A 22,260-nucleotide genomic window follows, 5' to 3' on the forward strand; every position below is an offset into this window, starting at 1 on the left:
TTTGTTTTAGGAATGGCATGTAATCAGCTATGCATGAGCTGGGACTCTCTTCAGCTGGTATAATTTGCAAGGAAACCTTTTACAGTGCTTTATGCAGCTATGCCCCTTATTTCTCATTAGAAGGATTAAAAAACCCACTATCACCAGATTGGTTATTTTGCACATATACACCCAGATAGACAATTTGGTGTATAATTTGATATATACATATGCCATGCCTGGTTTTTAAATAAGTATGGGTTTTAGTAGTTATTTAAATGAGAAACTCTTTTATCCCTTATTCTGTATTTTATTTTTGGTCTGTGGGCCAGAACTAGAATATATGTGTATCATAATCCAATGCGAATTCAAGGCTATGGAAGACAATATTAGATATAATTAATAGATCAAATTTAACAGAGAAACCCTGCAGCAGGGCTGGAAAAGATTGTTATTGGAATCTTAAGTTTCACACTTCCCCGTTATTTTTTCTTTCTTCCCAGTTCTTTAACGTTGGTCGTAAGAGTCTCTTTGGAACCATGTAACTGTCCTCTGGGAGTTTTAAATCAATCTGGGAGTTTCACTTAAATCAATATACTGACAAGGACAGAACAGCTTGACTGGGTTTGTTGTATTTTCTTACATGAAATTCACATCACATTCACAAGAGAACTGGGTAAGAGCTGTTACATGTCACAGTGCTATGCGTCTGCAAAATCTTTCATGGTTTAAGACCAGTAAAGAGCCCAGCATAGCCAGCAAACATACCAGCTGCTGAGAGAGAGATATTTGGCATTAAAACCTACAGCTATCCTTTGTGAGCATGCAAGAGGCTTTCCCAAAAAGGCACTGCAACCTCAGAAAAGGGTGGAGGACTACACTAAATATAGAAGCTGGGTAAATATCAGGGAGGGCTGAAATAGGAAGATGAATCAGGCCAGGACAGGGTGCCCCCTGCCTTCCCTGTGACAGCTGGGTCACCAGGAGCCCTTCTAGAGCTGCCACATCTGCAACAACCTGTGAAGGAAGCAGACTCCTCCTGAGTGTGATGCAAAGGTGAACCAAATGTTCAGTGGTTTTGGAGCCCTATGCCCTGGTTGGGAGCTGGGAGCCTCAAAGCCATGGACCAGGACAGCACCTTGTGCCCCATGGTGCCTTTGCCCCAAAAACAGGGTGTGGCTGTCAGCATTTTATTGGAGGTTAATGGAGAGATCAGATATACAGCAACAAATTGTTTAAATAAACAACCTTCTCTGTCCTGTACAATTTTGCCAATTTATTTTTTCTTTTCAATCTCTGTGTAAACTTCCCACTGGCAGAAGCTCACATCTTTTCTGCTGTTCCAAAATTCTCTTTCATAATATGCCATTTCCCTCTGGGGTAAGCTTCAGTAGGATGGCTGTGCAGGCAAAGCAGGCTTAAGGGTCTTCTTGAAAATCCCTTGGAATATGGTGTTTTCCAAGGCCTGTAATGGTAAAAATTAGGGTCTGTCTTATTGTGTCTGCAATGCTAGTGCAGGACACAAGAAGTTTACCCGCTGCATCAGGTTTCTAAATTGCAAAGCAAGGTAGTCTACCATCTCCTATCAGATTCAGCAATTGTCTCTATACTGGTTTGGCACTGTTGTAGGAAGGTAAAACTACACGAGATGCTAATTTGTGTAAGAAGCATTTAAAGATAATTCTTGTGTACTGCAGGCTAGATGACACGTTTCAGGACCAAAAAAAATACTTCTCACATTGGGCCTGTCCTGAAGCACAGGATTTAATATATCACTTTTACAAGAGAAGGTACAATGGCAACCAGTTTTTATTAATCCTGCTTGTACTTTCCACTAAACCTACTCAGAAATTTTGATACATTTTAGCCAGACTGAGTGAAAAATTACCTCTGTGGCTGTTGCCAGGTTAAAATAGATTGGTTTGTTTCCATTTCACCTACTTTAGCCTGTAGAGATCAGGACAAAAGGCATTGTTTTACTTACATTGCAAGTGCTTTCATGTATTCTGTTCACACTTTTCTCTCTCCCTCCTTGCCTCTGTAACCCCTGCTTAAAGACAGAATATTGACTGTGCAGAATAATAGCATAATAGTGAGAAGATGGAGTACTCCTGAAAACTATTTCTGTGACAGGGCTGTTAGGTTGGATTAAGTGACAGGCTGTAAAATATCTACATTTGAGCAACTGCAGCAGAGCATGCTGAATATTTTCTCTCTGTGTCTGGAAGCTACAAGCCTTGCCATGCTTCGTTGTGCACTTTCCTCCTCCCACACCATAAAAACCAGTGAAACAAAATCTTCTGGACATACTTGTGCTAAGATTCCCCTCACCACGTGTCTGTGGGAAGCTTTGAAAATGAAGGAGGTGAAGAGCCCAAAAGCCTTTATGGACTGTGGATGGCCAAGGGAAATGAGCCCAGAAAAGCATGGCTTGTAAGTACAGTTTGCTCAAGATGAAATGGCAACTCAGCAAGTTAATGTAAAGAGAAACATCAACTTCATAATACCTGGAGATAATTTTATAACTGGCAAGACAAAAAAGCAGGTGGTTCCCTAAGCCATGTTAAGGAAGAGACATGTTACTAGACGTCAGTGAGAACCATGATTCTCAGTTAAAAAACTATATGTAGGAAGCCAGCACACAGGAAGAAAGGATAAAGGGAGGCAGGAAGAAGTTACTAGGGGATGTTGGGTTGTCTGCAACTTTTTGTTGGAATAAAATAAATACATTTGGGATTTCTGTGGCCCAGGTGACTGGATGCCTGTGACAGCAGTCTAGAAGCATGGACTGCTGAAATGTGTGAAAAAGATAAATTACATGTTTAGAAGTACTTTAAATCAGCTATTCATTCCTAAAGGCAGACAGCTGGATGAAAAATAATTAAATGTAAATATACTAAAATTATAAGGTTGCAGTGTGATGTAATACCCTGTTTCAGCTATCCCAGTTCCTCCCTCAGGTGTGCCAACAACCTCTCCCTTCCCCTCTCCCTTGCCCCCTTGCTAAGTGCTGTCTGTCAATCTTAACGTTCCAGCAAGGGGCATCGTTTGATTGGCAAAGTTCTAAAGATGCCTCTTTGAGCATCTGGTAACATTGAGCTATCCAGGTGTCACTTGTCCCCTGAGACTTCCCCCCTCCCACCTGGTTGGTGGCATACCTACCCCTTCCCTCCCCCTCTCCCCGGGCTTAAAAGCCACGGCGACCACATGGTTTGTGGTTCTGTTGGAGCTGTTGCTGGATTCAGAGGCCTGTGTGCTACGAATAAAGCTCTGGATCAAAACCCTCCAGCAGGACCCGTCTCCTTTTCCTTCACTTCACCTAAAGCCTTTCCACCAGAGGTAAACCTGAGTTCCTGCTTGCCTGGACTTGTTCCAAGTGCCAGCTGAAACATCCAGCCAGCCAAAGGTGTCTCTGAGGTGAAACTACCACAGCTGCCACCTCTGGTCAAGCAGCAAGGGTCAGACGAGCCCAGGCACCTTCCATCTGCCAATATCGGGATCTAACTCCAATAATAAGGGAAAAGCAGATAGCCTATGCATTAATGGGGAGTCCTAGCCATTCAGTAAGTCTTGCTACTTGGCTTCCTTTTAACTCAGATTTTGCTACATAATGCATGTCAACAATTAAATCCTTACTAACTCTGATTCAAAATGCACTAAAATTGTGTTCAGCCCTGGGGTCTCAACCATAAATTTTAAAATAATTTAGATGTGAAGACTGAGGGAGCAGATAAGTATCACTGCCAGACCTGGAACTTATTATCCAAAGACAAAAAATGAGCTTTCTCTCTGTGGCAACCCCCTACAGCACTCCTGGAGAAGCCATTTCCTGAACCCTCAGCAGAATCAGCATCTGAAGTGTCACTGTTTTGTTTTTTTCTTCATCTAGTACAGAAGGGAGCATTCAGGCACTGTAGAAGTGTCTTTCTCTTCAAGCTCATTGACCTCCTCATAGACCAAAATAACTTTTGAGACCAAGAAGAAGGATAAAAATCACAGCAAGATCCATACACAAATGTTTCCCTCTCACATCTGGAAAAAATAAAAAATAGATGCAAAAGGCTCTCCTAACAAATGCTGCTATGCCATCATCCTATAACAGCCAGGATCTTGTAATACCTTCAAGCAGCAAACGAACAATAAATGTCCCCACAAAGCTTCTGTACAAGCAGCAGATATCCCTCTCTCTTCATCTCTCCTGATGGAGCTGCTCCATTTTTTTATACATATTTAAGTATTCATTTGACAAGAGGGAAATAATGACAGTTGCTTGGTACTGAGGACACTCACAAGGGATCCCTCAGACCCAGATTCAAACTCTCTCACAGAATTATACCAAGTATTTCCCAGGGGTCTGCACCACAATATTTTTATCTCTGTTCCAAAGTACTGCTGGACAAGAACACACAGAAAAGAGACTTGCCCTGGACAGTGCACAATCCAGTTATAAATCATCTACCTGGGAAATGAAGGAGATACTCTTAGCCTAAGTGAGCACTTTAACTATTGGGGTAAGATTCCCTCATAATTTCCCAATGTCTTCCTCTCTCCTTGGGAAAAAATGTCCCCCCAGCCCAGGGTAAATACTTATCAGCAAAGCCCAATTCTATGAAGTGTTTTGAAGGGCCAGAATTTTCTGGTAGAAAACATATATTCCACTGGAAAATTCCCAACCAGCTCTATGGAAAACAGTGCTGGTTGTAATTGCTCCTGGTTTAACTCAACCAAAGTAAGAGCAAGATCAAACCCCCAAGACTGCACGTAACATCTTGAGAGGGCAACAGATCAGTAAAGGCAGTGTGCTCTGTTATTTATGTGAACACCAGTGTTACTAAGAAATTTATTTTCACTGAAACTCTGTTGGCAATGCAGCTGGGAGAGATATTTTTCAAGATTACTTTTTTGACCACTATGTCAGCACCAGAGGCAGCTGAAGGGTTTGAATTGATTAATTGATCCTGTGTTAGGAGACTTCCCTGGGGTCTGTCTTAATTCTTTTGCTCTACTTTAGGAAAGAGAAAGTAAGAATGTCTCATCTTGCTCTAGTCTCCAAGCTATACTAGTTAAACTAACAGCACAACATTGCATGAAAATGCTTTATGAAGGCTTATATAAGTTTTATCTGTCCTTGTAAATGTAAAACAGTTTCCATTTTTAAAACTAATTAAATTTAACCCTGTATCTCCACACCAATTTAATTCAGATGGATGCCACTTTTCTGTTTAGGAATCGGAATTCAATAGATTAAGCAGAGAAGAGATTTGATACAGACAGGAAAAGAGATGAAAACTGAAAAGCAGAAAAAGAAAAACAAACTAGGAAGAGGAAGAAGGCATAACAAGAAGATAGATTAATACATCTAGAAGAGAAATCTTCTGAGTGCAGAACTGCTGGCCACTTATAGACAGAAAAATGTGGCCACAGTGAGACACTACTGAAGATTCTAGAAACAGAGCAACATACTTACAGAATTACTGAAAACATCACAAATAAATCCCAGATTTTGGTGTTTGACAAACAAACCAAACATAAAAGAAACCCACCCAAACTAAACAAAATCAAAACCATCAACAAACAAACCAAACCAAAACCAAACCACAAACAAAACCATTGAAAATCAGTCTGAGATCATTCCTGTGGGCATTGAGCATGTACCAGCAGCTTTAAGTCCTGTTTCAGGAAGGACCTGATTACAAATTTGAGTTACCTAAGTGCTCCCAAGGCTGCAGCAAATTCTACTTTTTCCTTCTTGATTTCCACAGCGACTCACTTTTTTATTTGTGTTGTCACAGAGTCCTCAGAAACTTTGCAGTGGACTCAGCTAGGAGCTAAAAAAACCCATCCAAAGCCCTGAAATTACTTCTTGTTTTGCCTTGTGACTTTATTTCCAAAGCTTCATGTTTATCTATTAAACTTCTTTCAGTTCTGCATGCCCATGAACAGAGCTGTCCTTTTCCATCAGCAATCCCAGGGTGCCTCTGCACCTGAGCTGGTTTAGGTGAACAACATGCAGTAACTGCACAAGAGCTTTAGGACAGAGGTGGGAATTTGGCTGTATAAAAGACACAGATGCTTAACCTGAGGGAAAAAAAGGCGTATTAGCTAGGTATTGAGCTTTTAGTTTAGAAAAGCAACTTAAAACTCTGTAGACCTTTTTTTGCTTCATAACACTCATGCAGGCTTAACATAGAGGTCAAGAAAATCTTACTAAAATGATGTAACAAATAGCTAAAAAACTCAGGTAAGCCCTGTTGAGTTTTAAAGGTGACAATGATGAGGAAGAAGCTTAACTTTTGAACAAGATATAATATTCTCTCATAATAAGATCCGTGTTCTAAGTATATCACATTTGGATCTTTTAAATTACTTTTTTTTTTTTTTAAATAAAGGTAGAAGAAGAATAAGCAGAACAGAGAATTAGTTATTAAGTCTGTCACGACCTAAAATATTCAAAAGTCCTCTTTTTTTGACAGGCATAACTTAAAGAAACCAACACTGTCAGCCAAAAACCACACTGCAGGGACACCACACTAGTTTCTTACAGATGTCTGAGTCCCTAGATAACTATAACTAAATAACTACCATAGAGTCAGAGGAAGGTGGATCAGGCTCCATCTTTCTATTTGCATGGAATTCATGCTCTTGGGCTACAGAGAGTTTTGGCCACCTCCCTGTAGGTGGTGGCTGTTAGGGCTGCTCCCTGCTCTCTCTCTGGCCAGCTCAGGAGTCAGCAGCCTTGCCTTGATGTGGCCTCTGTGGCACACTGAGCTGTGTATTTGGGTCCCTTATGTCTCCATTCCCTTCCCTTCTGACCCCCTGTCTAGCAAAAAAAAAAAAAAATTAAAAAAAATGTACTGAAGTAGCATAAAGACAAAATTGATCACAGCATGGGTTTTCTACAGCATTACCTCTATCACCAGGACAGATCAAAATGGTTCTTATGAAAACTGAATCAAAACCAACCTGAGTGACTCAGAAAACTACAGATCCCAAAAAACTGGAAATTAACTGAATTTTCGTTCCATTGGAAAGCTCAGAAATGTAGGTTTCACTGGTGCTTTTTAATTTTTTTTTTTTTTTAATTGAGACAAAAAATATCTAAGCTCATATGTACCCCTATAGTGCTTCTTTAAAGATTAAAAAACAGTAAGATAATAAAGAATGCAAATTTTCAGACGGGTCCTCACAGGGAGATGCTGTTTGAAGTAACAGTTCTACCTCCTGCTCTGCTGCATCTGGGTTGCTTTTAATTATTAGCAAGGAAAATAACGAGTTCCACAGATGTGAATGCAAGTTCATTTTCACCATCAGTTGACTTCTGCAACTTTCACACCAACGCTGAGTTTGAGAACATGGAGAGATTTACACAAATGATGAGTAAGAGTATTGCTCATAATACTGAGTATTAAATAGAGTACAGGGATAGTATGGAGGATGGTTTTGAATCACAGTCATGAGGACTGTCACAATACACTACCTTAAAAACTTATGTTCAGTCCTCAGCTTTCACACACATTCCAGTGGCCTTAGGCAAGTACATGTGATTTATAATCATTTAGACAGAGATTTCTTTTCTAAAAGGCTACAGTAGCACTTCAGTTTGAACATAGTGCAGAGAGACTGCACATCAGGGCGTGAGATCCCTGTACACAGGCACATGTGACAGGGAGATGCAAGAAGCTGCTATGGAGCTTGGTCACTCTGCCACTGCCTGACCTGCCCCAGCAGTACAGGGAGCTGAGCACAGGGCTCCTTCAGAGTAGGAGAGAAGATGAGCAACATACCAATATCCATCTGAGGCTTAGAAATAAAGGGTCATTTCCACCTTCTCTGCTACACATGAAATGAAAAACTATTACATACCTTACTATTCAGCAGACTACAGTCAACCAAGAGAGAATGGCAAAGAGAGGGACATATATAGATAGATGTGTACCTGCAGTCAATCCACTTACTTTGGATTTCCAGCCCCTGGCTTCTTTCTCCGGAATATGTTGAGGAAAGTGTTGGACTTGCAAGGTGCCTTGCCATCCCCGACATGCATACGCACCACATCTGAGGTGGTGAAGGCACTGCGGACATTCCTCTCGGGCTTGGCTATAATGATATACATCTTGGGAGTGAACATGCACCCCAGAGCCACTGTCACGCTCAGGCTCACTGCGAAACAGGTGGTGATGATCTTGTAGTTGCTCCCAAAATAGATGGGCACAAAGGCCAGCCAGATGATACAAGTGGTGTACATGGTGAATGCAATGTACTTGGCCTCGTTGAAATTGGCAGGCACGTTGCGAGTCTTGAAGGCGTAGTACGTGCAGCTCATGATGAGGAGTCCGTTGTAGCCCACAGGAGCCACGACGCCCAGGTTGCTGGTGTTGCAGATAAGGTAAACTTCCTTAATGCTGGGGTAGGAGAGGATGGGCATGGGGGGCTCCAGGATGATCAGCGTGATCACCAGTGTCAGCTGCACACTGATCAGGATGGAAGCAATGACCACCTGGGCCCAGGCGCTCATGAAGCGGGGCTTGCGGGTGCAGATCTTCTTCTTGCTGCCCGCCAGGATGCGCGCGATGCGGTTGGTTTTGGTCACCAGGGCGGAATAGCACATGGCGGAGGAGAGGCCCACCAGGAGGCGCTGGAGGTAGCAGGAGGTCGTGGTGGGTTTAGCTATAAGGGTGAAAGGGCAGACGTAACCCAGAAAGATGCCAGCCAGGATTATATAGCAGAGCTCGCGGCTGGAGGACTTGACAACAGGGGTGTCTCTGTAGAGCACAAAGATAAGGGTGACAAACATGGTGACCAGGATCCCCAGGCAGGAAAAGACCACAGCCACAATAGACTCTATATTGCTCCACTGGAGATACTTTACAGGGATGGGTTCGCAGCCTGCAGTGTACAGAAGAGAAACAGAGCGTTAGAAAGGCAGCTCCTGGAAGAACCTTTTTTTGCTGGATCTCAGTATAATCCAAGCATTAGTATATGTCTATGTGATGTGGATTATTAAAACCATTTTACAAAGGAGTGAACTGCATGAGGGAAAAGTTTGGATGAATATGTTCAAAAAACAGCCATCCATTTAAGGTGTCCCAAACATTTTCTCACAATGCTGCAACAGGAAATTAGATTTGGAATTATCTGCTTTTAGAGGTACCTGATTACAAGCACAGAAGACCAAAGGTACAGCTGGGAACAGAACACAGACAAAGTCACCATCATCTCTTCATTTCAGCAGGGAAAGCATTGTTGCAAACAGGTAGGTTTTTTTACCTTCTCAGATTAATTTATTCAATCATTACCACAATCACTATAGTTTGATCTACTCCATTTTTTTTGAGAGTGATTTTATAAATGCCATAAATTAATCAGAGGTCTGTGGATGGAAAAGTGGTAATAAAGCCAAAATTTTAACGGAACTATATCATAGATACTACACCTTAGCACACTTCTGCTTTTTTTCTCTTCACAGTATCTCATTCTTATTTTGTCATTGTTTTCCCTCTAAATAATATAATTTAATTCTCTTGGAAGAGTCAAACCCACAGAATATGCATGCCTTTAGATAAAAACTGGAAAGACTCTCCTTTCTAACTAGTACAGATGTGCAAATATATGTATCTGTTAAGACAGTACTTAACTGCTCTCTCCCACACTCAAGTTAAAGGAATCTCTGGATATCTTCCTCACTGTGCTGAAGTTATACCAGCAATAAACACTACAGAGAAAATAAAATCCTTGTGTAAGAAGATGTTATGGTTGAGAGGCTGTTATGGACATCTTTCATTACGGCATTTTCTAATTTCTGTTCTTGACTTAGTAGTTCTAAAATGCTTTAAATGTGTTCCTTTATCCCAAGGGAAGTATCCACAGCCTCTTCTACTTCTTGTTTCTGTCCTCCTCCAGTTTCCCTTTGACACAACTCAACTTTTCTGCCTTTCCCCCAACTCTCAAGTATCTTTCCTCTCAGTCCCTCACCATCCTGTCTCTGTTCACCTAACAGTTCAGGTTTTTTAGCCACCTCTCCACCCAGATATCTTCATTACAAACTGCTGCTGCTCCAGCTTTTCTGGTCCTGGACTGGCTGCTCCCAAACTCTGCCTGAGTTCTTGGACATGGCCAAAAAGAGCAGGGAATAGATGGTAATGTCAGCAAGCTTGTGAGAGAAGCATATTTTCCTCTAATTTTTGCTGCTAGATCTTAACAGGGGCCCTGATGTTGTGATGGGCAAAAGTTGTGCTCAGTCCCTTCCTCCTCAGTGTGGAGTGTATTTGGAGAAACCATCTATGAAAAAAAAGTTTCTGAGTCCCACAGTTTTGCCTAATTTATATGCATTTTCCATATGGTGACAAAAAGTACCACTAGATATTTCTACTCTAATGTAGATACCTGTATTGTAATGTAAAGTCCTTCCTTCCAAATAATTGAGAAGTAAGATAAGGTATGGATGAGGGTTGAACAGTTTTACTGTAACCTCATTTTGAGAAACAGGAGAGAATTTTTTTTTTGTTTAAATTAAAAAAAAAAAATTAGCCCAAGGCAAAGTCCTGACATGGAAAATTTCTGCTTGAACTTTTAATGTCTGCCAATGTCATGTGAACTGAAAGAAGGTTTTGTAATTCTGTCCACTGTCTTCAAGCTGACTTAACTACAGGTGCTGTTCTCACATACGCCCGTAACATGAAAAACATTAGAAATTATAGCAATGGCTACCAGAGGTCTTATTTTATAAAGAAAATATTATAAAACAAAGAGAAAATTTTATAAAGAAAATTAATTTGCTCAATATGGTCTGTTCAAGACTCAGGAAATCCGTACTTCTAACCAATACTCTTGTGGTGAAATAGGAAGGAAAACCTCTTTATTAGAAGTGTGAACCTTTGGCCATTGGCTTTAGCAGCCCTGACTGGAAGCTGGCTCCTCTATGATTTAATAAAAGACTAAGGATCAGAAGCTCCTGCTTATTGATTAGTACATGTGAATTCTTCTCATACAAGAATCTGGTCAGTCATTGTTGGAAGGGTTAAGTTTTAATATGGACTTTAAACTTAACAACATCAAGACATACTCACATTACTCCATTTTAAACTATATTTTCAGGGGCTTAACCCAGATCCAACATGGTAGTTAAGCCTATCATTTACTCTAAGCTTATCCCATGCAAGATTTGCTTAGAAATGTTTCATTAAACCAGTGTAATTCCTGTGTACCAGCAAGCCCAAGAACCACATATTGTACAAACTGCAAAAAGTTCCCTAGGCTGCTTATTACCAGCTAACAGTTGTTGGTTGTCAGCACCTGTGAAGGTGGGTCATTTCCCAGCTAGGAGAAAGTGGGCTCTGGACCCCCACTGAGACTGGGGGAGGACACTCAGGAAATTGTGCATGCATTTACAAAACAAAACAAAACAGCCCCCTCAACAATTAAACCAAACCACAAAAAAATCAGAGCAAAAGCTTCACAGTTAAAATTTTCTGGTAAAAGCTATCTGGTAGTTTTCATGTACTATTTTCCCTGCATTTTGACTGTGAATAATTTCCAAGATCAGAAGGCTAATAATTTTTTTTTTATTACTATATTCATAGCACAAGGACGATAAGAGATACTATGATCTTTTGTGAGGTCATTAACCCATCCCAGGGAACTGTTGGCTCCAAAAACTTATGATTCTTTTCATAAGACTATAAAACTTCATTTCCTATCTTGTTTTATTGCTTATTTAAGATTTATGTAAACTGAGTTTACTAGTTTGACATTCATCCATCTTATATTCTGGTACTATAAAAGATTTCTCTTGGCACAAGGTCTAAGGTACTGGCTTTAGTGACTATTTCTCAGGTCAGGTTTTCATCATCTATGGTGAGAAATCCTTTGTGTCCACTGAGTCCATTTCACTGCATTCATATTTAAGGGAAGCAATCTAAAAAAGTTGTGTACATTTAAAAATAAAATTAAAATGTCATGAAATGATTGCTGAGCCACAGAGACTGATTTCAAATGGAGAAAATGAGCACCTTGAAAAGCATGTCTTACAAAATAGGTTAGTATGTGCATCACATTTCTTAAAAGGATTAAGGATTTTAGAGCCTCCATCTGGGATGGAAAATGAGTCTAAAACCACATACATGTTTAGCATTTAAGATTTAAGGCAAAGGGAAAAACAATCTGCACTGTGATATGTTACCGCCTGTGTCTAGATGCTATGGTGACTGTCAGGGTATGAATACAACACATAAAATCAAGCTATAAAAACACATTTGATGGGAGTCCTGGCAAGAAAAGAGAATTCCAGATTAAATCATACCAATGGTGACTCCCACAAGGTTCAAGAGACAGAGTTTATCTAGATAAATCCCCTTCTTCTAAAGATTAGGATAGCTAGCATCAGCTTCCTTTCACAGCTTTGTACTTTGTAGTATAGTTCAAGTAAATCAATTTTAGGGGTTAAAAAAGAAGGTTTTTTTCTTCAATTAGACAGACTGAAGAAGCTGTGCAGGAGCAGACTGCCATTTCAGTGTTCTCTAGGAAATAAGTCGATGGCTATGCTGTCATTTGGCTGAGGTTACTGTGATTTCAGAACAGCAGCAGTCCAGTCTCCTTGCTGAGAAGAAACACAAATCAGCAGGTCATCTACTGATTTCATTAAAAGTTAATAGATTGCAACATGCCCTGGAGACTTTTTCCAGCACTGATTCTTTCCGCAGCTCTTTTCAGCAGTGCCTGTCATTTTGACATGACCCCTTTTGAGCAACTCTGAGCAGCTGGTAGCTCTGAACCATATTCTTTCAAGTGCATATTGATCTCTCACCAGGTTTTTGTTCTGGCTTCTTTTTAATCAATAAATCCCTTTTTCTTCCCTGAAGAGTTGGTACAAGCAATTCTGTGAACCTCCAAGACCAGCAAAACCTGATTGTGTATGGATATGTCCTAGGAGCAGGAATTAAATATGGGCTTTTCAAATAGTCAGGCCATGTATGAAAGGTTCTGTGGATTTTTTTGTGTCTATTAATACCAGATGTGTTTCTGTGATTTGGGCCCTTACAGAATATATTTTTCATTAACTCCTCTCCTTACAACCCACTGACCTGAAACCTGAAGAGTCTGAGAAGATTTCTGTATCCTGACAAATCTGTTTGTTTAGCTGCATACCAGAGCACGGGCAGAGCAGGGTGGTGGGAGTGGGAGTTATGGAAAATAGACATTTACACACACACATCTGGGACACAACCATAACTTATTTTCCATGGAAAACCAGGTCAGACAATGGGTCACATTTACCGGTCTCTTGTGATTAATACTGTATTTTTACCTGGAGAAGTAGATAGTTTCCCTCTCAAAATACATGCTCTGAGAGCTCATTTGGCTTCAATTACTAGCTTGAAGTATCTTATAGAAGAAAATAACTGAAGTTTGAGGATTTTGTCTATGTGCTAAAAGTTGCAGCAATATCTGTCAGCCAGTCATGGTAAAGGACAAAGACGTGTTAAGTTGCACATTTGATCTTTGGCTAGGTGTTTAGATTGTTTCTATGACTAGAAATAATGTCCTGCTGAATGCTGACATCCAAGATTTGCAGAGGTGACATGGGGCAGAGGTGACTCTAATCTTTCATAGTGATACAAAGCAAATGTTAAGGTCAGGGTGATGCTTCTCAATGTGTTGTAGCTTTTTTTGGGGGGTAGTGGCTGCTGCAAAGCCCAGAGCAGAAGTGGAGGTTGACCTTGATAGGTAAAAAATAAACAGAAGGGTGCCAAAGCACGCAACTCATTTAAGGCATATACAAAAGGGCAACTTAACTTATTCCAGACAGCTTTTCTCAGGATTTTGTTAAAATTCCTCTTGCTGATGGGTCCAGTGAAAACGATCTTTATACCAAACAAGAGTCCAGTAATCAGTTACTGAAGGTCCTGAAATCCCAGATAAAGTGCTACTAATTGCATGGTAAAATGGTCAGAAAAGAGTATCAAGTCAATATGACAAGAATGCACTGAACTCTTGCAACAGTCACTGCTAAATTGCAGCAAATGCTGCTGAGGTCACTAGAGTCTTAACAGCTTTATAAATACTTGTGCCGAATGAAGGAAAGGAACAGACTATAACATTTCTTTTTGGCAGAAATTTTGCTGTCTTTATTGTCTCTGCTGTTGCACTAAGCTGAAAGACAGTCACCCTAAACTGCAGTGGAACATGTGTCCAAATATGTACCTTTAATATCTCTGCGTGCTGCCACCTTACTGTCCAGCACACAGCACTCTCCTCTTGTCCTGCAGGAAAAGAATGTGTTTGGAGGGACACATGCCTACCTGTCAGGTCAGCATTTGGCCACCAGCCGAGCTCACAGGCTTTACAGGTGAATTCATCCTGAACAAATTCATTCTCCTTGCAAGCAGTGCAAATCCAGCAGCAGCTCACTTCTCCTTTCCTGATCACCTGCAATACAAAATACATCCTCGGTTCTGATCCTCTATCAGAAAACAAAGAGGCACACACCATCACCCCCCAGCAAACACATAACACAATACAGTGTTTAAAACAAGACAGGATTCCTGGGTATGGCACATTTCAAACAGCTAGAAAACACCAATCATGTTTTTGTATCGATCCCTGTATTAAAATCTGTGCTAAGGATTTCAAGGATAACCTCTAGGGCCAATTTTATTTTGTTTTGAGGAGAGCTGTTCTGAGTTAAAAGTACAAAACCATTTTCCCTCTCTACAGAGGCATGGTGAATGTCATATTTTCAATCAAACTTGAGGCTTAATCTGTGAGATGGCAGAGGTCAGGACAAGCAGCTCAGCCCATGCTTAATATCTATTGCATAGTAAAAAGCAGTAAACAAATTCAAAGGTTAGAATCAGGAGTAATTAATGCATATAAATACATGTCTATACATGTACACACAAGCACATTCACATAAACATACATTCCAATTGATTTGGAAGTCTCCTTGGGGTTCATTACACAAGTGAAAATAGAAATTAAAATAAGAACAAATTAAAAAACATCCTGCTAAAAGGATCTATTGGGTTTTAGCAGAAAAAAAAATAAAAAGCAAGCAGTGACCAACCTCATGCTTCACAGCAGCTCTTTTAGGGACAAATGTCCCTGAAAACTTTCTTTCTTTGCTGTGAGGGCTGCTAAATGTCATGATCCAATGCTGAAAAGATTATTTCTTTGTCTTGATTCCTAGTTTCATTACCCTGAGGCTGAAAGAAAGATTAAGGATATCTCTGGCTCCTAGGGCTCTGACAAAAACTCTGTCCTTGTTTGCCAGGAAGGAGAAATCCAGTCTTTTCTTCCAGGTCTTCCTATCCATCTATATGCAGAGATGAGTACAGTAATGAAATGCAAAATTTTGTTTTATTGAATACTAGCTTTCTGGGCTTTTTTTTTTTGTTTGTTTAACATTTCCTCATGCAGTCTGTGGAGAGAGTCCAATAGGCTTCAAGAAGAGCTGAAGCTGGCATTTTTTATGCATAGTGTTTACATATACACACATACACAAACTGCACAACCTCAAAAACAGAAAAAAGATGTTTTGGAGGGTGGTAAATACCAATAATGTTTCTCCTCCAAGATGTTGGAGATTGTCACTGTGCCTTTGCCAAATCATCAGTTGCTTATTCTTTAGAGTAGCAATATAGAAATAAAAAGCAGCAAATGTGCTTATTAAATGAAAATAGAAAGGGAAGTCTACTCTAAGGAGATTTTGCTGAATGGCTTCATGCCATTTTAAACTTAATGCATCCATACCATTCTGAGAGTGGTGAAACATGTCTTTATATCATCCAGACATGACTGGTAACAAATTATTTGTAGCCTGATGCAAGTGCTACTGTTTGGTGAAAACAGAGTTATTTCATTTGTGTTTCCATACATCCTGTTGTGAACATGAGATATAAATAGGCATGGGGCTTGTTGGAATTTTTTTTTCAACTTTTCCTTGCAGGTGTAACTGCTGGAACAAAATACTGGACTCCTGTGGGTCACAATATTTTCAAGATCAGCCCCCAGGTGAATCACAGCCACTGAATGTTGTAGGCAATGACTAAGTGAAAATCTTTCTCACATAAGGTGAAACTCAAATTCTGTCACACTAGAAGATTCTGCATCTGTACAACGGGTAATTTTAGAAAACATGGGCCTGTATATGCTGTTGTTAAAGAAAGATATTAGTCTAGGATTCTATCATTTTGGCATTCCTGAAGGAAAGGAAGTCCTACCCATTGGCTGGAAAGGAGCTTGCTTGGGTTTAGGAAAAAAACACTGACTGGATATTCCTATTTCTACAGCAGAAAGTAAGTGTCTGAGGCACACCTTGATCTGGCCCTTCAGGCAAGGCTCGCTGCACACTGACCGGACCATTCCGCTCTTATTCATCTGAATCCTGTAGTCATCAATGTTGAGCACGCCCTCGTGCCAGGTCCCAACGAGGACATAGTCGTAGCGGTTGGGCTCTATGTACTGCAGGTTCATGATGTCATATCTGCAAGGAAAAAACAATGAGTCACCGTTCTGCAACATAAAGGACATAAATTTACCTTGCTCTTCTTCTTCTGCCTCTAAATATTCAAGTTATCCCCTAATTCCAGGGACTTCTGTTTCACAAAAACCCAAAATCCTTTAGGATTTGCAGCAGAATCACAGGAAGTGTCAGCTCCGATTTGCACACAAATGCTGATTGCCTGCCTTCCTTGCATAAAATTATGGCTAAAAAGTTGCGTGTCCAGGAAGAACTGTACACCAAAGACAGTAAACTCTGCTGAAGATGCATGTGTAGGCAATGTCTGGGTGCTGCTAGTTCAAATAATTTGTGAGAACTTCTTTAACCTTCACTTTGTGTCTCCGTGCAGGTTGGTTGTAAAATATAGCCCTTGCTGGGAGCTCTTAAGCAGAAATGCTCAGACCAATCGAACTGGTTTGCCGTAAGTTAGCTGTAAGCTCTAAATTCGACCATTCATTTCATGCAGCCCAGTGATCCTGTCAGGAAAAGTTAGCACCTCAGTCTCAACATTTACTTCTCACCCTAGGCAAGGAGGAGAGCACTTCCCAAGGCTAAGGTAAGGGAAGCATAAAAAACTGCTACAATAAACATCCAGCCTGCCCCATTGCCTTCGGTGTGTTGGACCTGAGGTGTGTGCATCCCTTCTTGATATTTATTATATTCATTCTTTTACCCACAGAATGTAACTTGATTCTTAGTAGAAAATAAGCAAGAATGGAAGAATGAATGTTGGAGCATGTACAGAGAGGAAGAACCACAAAAGAGGCTAAACCCACATCCTGGTCTCTTAAGATGGGAAGGGGGAGGACTTTGTTTAATAAATGACAAGAGAAAGAGCACTGAGAACAAGAAATCAGCATTAAAGCTGAAAATAAAGCATCTTATATTTTCCAAGCCTGGGATTTACTGCCTTGCTCTTCTGTACTGGATTGTCTCAGTCTCCAGAGAAAAAAAAAATCTTTTGTTTATAATGGGCGTTGCTAATCTGTACATGCATTAAGAATGAAAGGCAAGGTAGGCAACGTACAAGCCATAAATAAAATTGAGATGTTTGGTTGTGAGCAAAGAGAGACATCCATTTGTTTCTTTTCCATTTTGAGGTTCAAATATGCAAAATTTCAACTCTCTCTGCACTTCACAGAGGGAAGAGGTGCTAGAATTATTCTCTAGAGTAGAACAGAGTAATTTTCCTAACTAAGTCTTTGTTGAAGATGATTTGAAGAAATGCTTATTTACAGCTGTAATTAGACCTCAGTTTTGCAAATACGCATGCTCAGATAATGCCAGTGCCACTGCAGAGCTCCATTGAATCACGTGTGAAAAGGAACCCTGCCACTGAGTTCAATGGAGCTCCAAGCAGGAGGCAGCTCCATTGGTTGGGAATTGGCCACTAATCAAGGCATTGCTTAGGAAACGGGTCAATTTCAAATTCATTGGAGAACAATTGCTTCTCATATCCCAGCTCTAACACTAAAGGAAGTGCCTAAAAAAAGAAATGCTGTTTCCAGGCTTGTGAAGAATCAGGATAACAAGAAGCAGTGAAAGTCAGGCATTTCATAATGGATGCTCAACAGACAGGAGTAAAGCTCAGTAGAAATGAGCATTCCTCTTCCTAGCAAGGAAAATGTACTTGGATTTCAGTTTGACCTTATATTAAACTGACACAAAATCAGTTACTCTGGGCTGGAAAATTAATTCGGGAAGGGGAATAAAAGATTGCTAAAACCTCACATTCCCTTAATGGAATTTTTGAGCCCACATACTTTTTTCATTTTTACAAAAATACATCACAAGGCACAGAGTGACAATGCAATATCAATTAAGAGGTTCTCCTGTGTTCTTGTAAACTATTCCCTTTCCTATAGGTTACCTGTCAAAGAATAAAGTATGTAGATTAAAAGCTCTTACACAGCCTTGCGTTATGACAAGTTGTAGTACAATGTTTGCAGCTTTGATATGCAGCTTGAATTTTAAGTAGAAAAATGTGGTCTAGCAAATACACTTGGTATATGGAGATGTGCTTAAGTTCTTTATCCTTTCCTTCTTTTTCTTAATGAAAAATCTGTGCTTCGAGCAAAGACAAATTCAGTGCTGGAATACCTCTCCCCATCCCCTTTCTCACATACATACAACTTGAACAACCTTCGGCTGTGTCCATGCTAATAATTATGACCCCAAAAGAAGATTTGACAAGAGTTGTGAGGCTCTCAGAGAGTGAGACTTCTTGGAGGCAGTTGTATTTCACACACATGGCAGCATTTAAAGAAGCCCTTGAAACATCCAGCAGGTAAAAAAATTAATCATTCTTTTAACATAAGAGCAAGCTCTCTGGTATATTGGGAAATAATGTGACCCAGTAGATGGTGTCTTATGAGCAAGTTACTTGTAAGGCAAGCCAGAATATAAATCAGCTGGTCACAGGCACACTCTTATTCCAGTTAATCTGAGATAGCTGAAGTTATCCTTTCCCACAGCCATAATACCTGACTGATACTGATGTTTGCTATCCTGAAGGACAGGAGGGAAAAGAGATGCTGAGCAATGCTGGGATGTAAATGGATGAAATAACCACCCATTAATCCAAACTCTGAAATAAAAATGCATATTTGAAAAAAAATTGTTTACACACAAGTTTGAAGGCCTTGCATAAGGCAAAATTTGATTATTCATTCAAAGCACTGGGGTAGGTAGCGTTGTCATGACTGAAGCCTGAACAGCTGTTGGAAATTTTGAACTAAATAGACTTACATGGTTCTAAGTCCAAGTCTAGTTAAGATGAAATGTTAGTTAGGTGAAACTTTTGTCTTAGTTTGTGAACCTCAGCAGTTCTCCACATATCAAAGGTTCATTGTTGAGGCTGAAAGTTCTCCTGCCTGTTGTCACAAAGCATTTTATGGTCAGAGGTCTATGCAAATCATTTGCTCTGGAGAGGAAAGGTTCTTCATACCAACCACAAGATAAAAGGAGGCAATTACCTAAAATAGACCAGAGCTAAAAGATATGTCTTATTCCAGAGAAGGATGTTGTGTTGACTATTGCATCCTTCACACCTTCTCCAGCCATTTCTGGAAATTTGAGTGATGTGATTGCTACAGAGGAAGTAAATGGGAGCTACTCAATGAAAGTAAAAAGTGCAGTAAATTTACCAGCATGTTCTTAATGACAGTATAGAGAGCACAGACAGCTGAGTTTCCAGAGTTATATCCATGTCATTTTTTCTCAGAGGCAGTGCAGCCAGCTAAATGACTGCATTTGTGCCCTTCCAATAAAAGTTTCCTTTGTATTTCTGCATAAGAGATATTCAAAGAAAAGATTCTTCACAGAAGAAATACACACTTTGTGTTTTCCAATCTCATTTTGATAAAAACCTTGAAACAATGAATTGAGCCCGAGATAGAAAAAGAGTTGCGTCTAAACAAATGGTTAAGGTTTCATGAAGCTGTATGGGTTTCAAAACAGAAGATTATGGGAGCGCCACACTAACATAATTATAGGCAACTCTATCTTCTCTGCTCATCATGATGACAATTAAGATTTTGTGGGAGTCAACTGCTCAAAGAACCTCACAGATTTTGAAAATTATGAGAAAGTTTGCTGCCTTCTAAGAAGAATATTATTTCACCTTGGGAAGTTGATTTGTTCACGTGATTTGAGGACAAGATGTGTAAAAACATTTTACACACTTGTGTGACATTCTTGCACTTGCATAGAGAAGCCAAAAAACAAAGAAATTTCATAGCAGACTGACTTGGCTATATTTAGGTTCTGTATGTGGTCCATTTTGCTAAGGTACAAAAACTCCTGGGAATTGACACAGTGCTATGGTCTGTTCACTGATGCATGAAGAGACTTTCCACACAAAGCTGTGGAAGCACTACAGCCGTCTGAAGCTACAGATGAGTCTGTTAAACTGCTGCTGCCATACAAGGATCTGACGGACTATGCAGGTCACAGTTCATATACACACAGCAATTCTCTGATACGATATTGCCCATGTTATAAATGCCACAGATTGATTCAAGGATTACAGAATGAATAACAAAAAGGTTAATTGAATTTCCTTGCCCAAACTTGCTAGCTACAACTGTGAAAATATAAATGAGGATCAATAACAAAAAAATTCCCTACCTAAAATAACCTATCAAATTCTAAGTAGGCCAGGGAATCAAGAAAAATGAACTTTGTTATAGACAAAAATGATGGATGGAATAAATTCTATCATTCTGGCATACTCAGAGGAATATCCTGGTATAAACTCTCTTATGTTTTAAATTCAGCAACTGTTCAATCTAATTTTATGCTTGGTACTGATGAGAGTTGTGGAAATGCTCTTGGGTGACAAAATAATAAATCAGAATTAGGCTAAAATTGGAAAATTACATCTAAACATCAAATCAAATAGCTAACAGACAGAAAACATAGCATGTGCAAAGCTAGAGTAATGCTTTTATGGACACAAATAGCATTCAAAAAGCATAAAGCTACACTAAGCAGTAATTTCTCTGTATTATCTAAATTATATGTGCAAAGACTTGATTTATGCATTTATGATGATACGTATGTGGTCAAATGTAAGGGAATTTCTTGCTTTACTTTCAAAGTCTAACCTCAACTCATCTGTATCTTCAACTAAAAAATTCTGAAGTCAATGCTCAACAAGACCAAACTGACTAGTTTTTTGTTACTAATTAAATGTAACAAACTGTTTAAATGTATATATGTTGTCATTATATTGCAAAGGTTCCATATTGTTTTCTCCTTCGTGCAAGAGTTTCATACCTCCTTGATGTTTCCTATGGGCAGCTCCTCTAAGCACTGACTCTTCCTTCTTCTCACAGTAGCCAATGGACTCCAGCTCCCCCTTAACCAACCAATCCACTCTTTTAAAGCACTCTTCTTCTTATTGGTTACAGCTGTGGCCTGTTAAAGTCAGGCCTGCTCCTAATCCTTAATAATTGGCCCAGCTACAACTCTTTAGGGGTAAGGTTACTTTATATACAACCTTTATTTTCTTATATTCTATGCCCCTACCTATATAGTGTTTAAATATGACAATAGAAAAAAACCATAACAATCTAGAAAATAGAAAAATATTGGCCAGTTTTGCTAATAAAACCTAGTAATAGAGATAAGAGTTGCTTTAAGACCACTGTGTCTTATGAATACTCATTGGAGGCATGGAAAGACATGAAAACTCTTGTTTGCTCCAGAACCCTTCCTTTGTGTGGTGCTGGCACTCAGATGCACTTATGCAATAAGCCCAAAGATGGAGTGAGAGAGCCTTTTATAGCACTTCAACAACTCAGTAGGAAAACAAACTTCAGTGAAGCAATCCCTGGGTAGGTTTCAATTAATAATGGACTTTGTACTTCAGCAGCTGAATTAAATGTATTTGTAAAAAAGAAAACAAAGAAAAAAAATCCCTGTGTTAAAATGGAACGCACAAAACTAAATGAAAGGAAAGATCTCTGCCAGTTCGCTACCATAAGAGAAACAAAGGTGACATCCAAGTCCACAAAGGTGCTGCCTTACCCACTGCTGGGGTACATCCTGTGTCTGCTGGGGGGGCTAAACAATAGCAGCTGCCACAGCTGGGACCAGACCCCAAATGAGTGAAACACAGAAACTTCTGCCAAAAGCCCCCTATTATTTGTCCTGCTCTACACAGACCTATCTTTAAATTCAAGGACTGATCTGATTCTATTTGGAGTGAAACAAATTAAGGAGATCATAAAGGATCTTACCAATCAACACTAGTCTCTGGCAAGGTTTCAGCAGAGCTC

General features: G+C 39.8%; 1 protein-coding gene across 6 annotated transcripts in view; it reads right to left on the reverse strand.

Moving 5' to 3' along the window:
* GRM1 (glutamate metabotropic receptor 1) overlaps positions 1-22,260 on the reverse strand; it is a 187,213-nt gene that overhangs the window by 26,247 nt on the left and 138,706 nt on the right. For all 6 annotated transcript variants that reach the window (XM_071433171.1, XM_071433179.1, XM_071433189.1 and 3 more), the window contains exons 6-8: positions 16,291-16,459; positions 14,277-14,403; positions 7,935-8,865 (exon numbers count right to left, since the gene is read on the reverse strand). In XM_071433171.1, coding sequence (XP_071289272.1) covers positions 7,935-8,865; positions 14,277-14,403; positions 16,291-16,459 — 1,227 coding nt within the window. The remainder of the gene's footprint in view (positions 1-7,934; positions 8,866-14,276; positions 14,404-16,290; positions 16,460-22,260) is intronic.

Source organism: Agelaius tricolor, unplaced genomic scaffold (genome assembly GCF_023055355.1).
Source record: "Agelaius tricolor isolate 1412-34295 unplaced genomic scaffold, bAgeTri1.0.p SCAF_1, whole genome shotgun sequence".
NCBI classification, from domain to species: Eukaryota; Metazoa; Chordata; class Aves; order Passeriformes; family Icteridae; genus Agelaius; species Agelaius tricolor.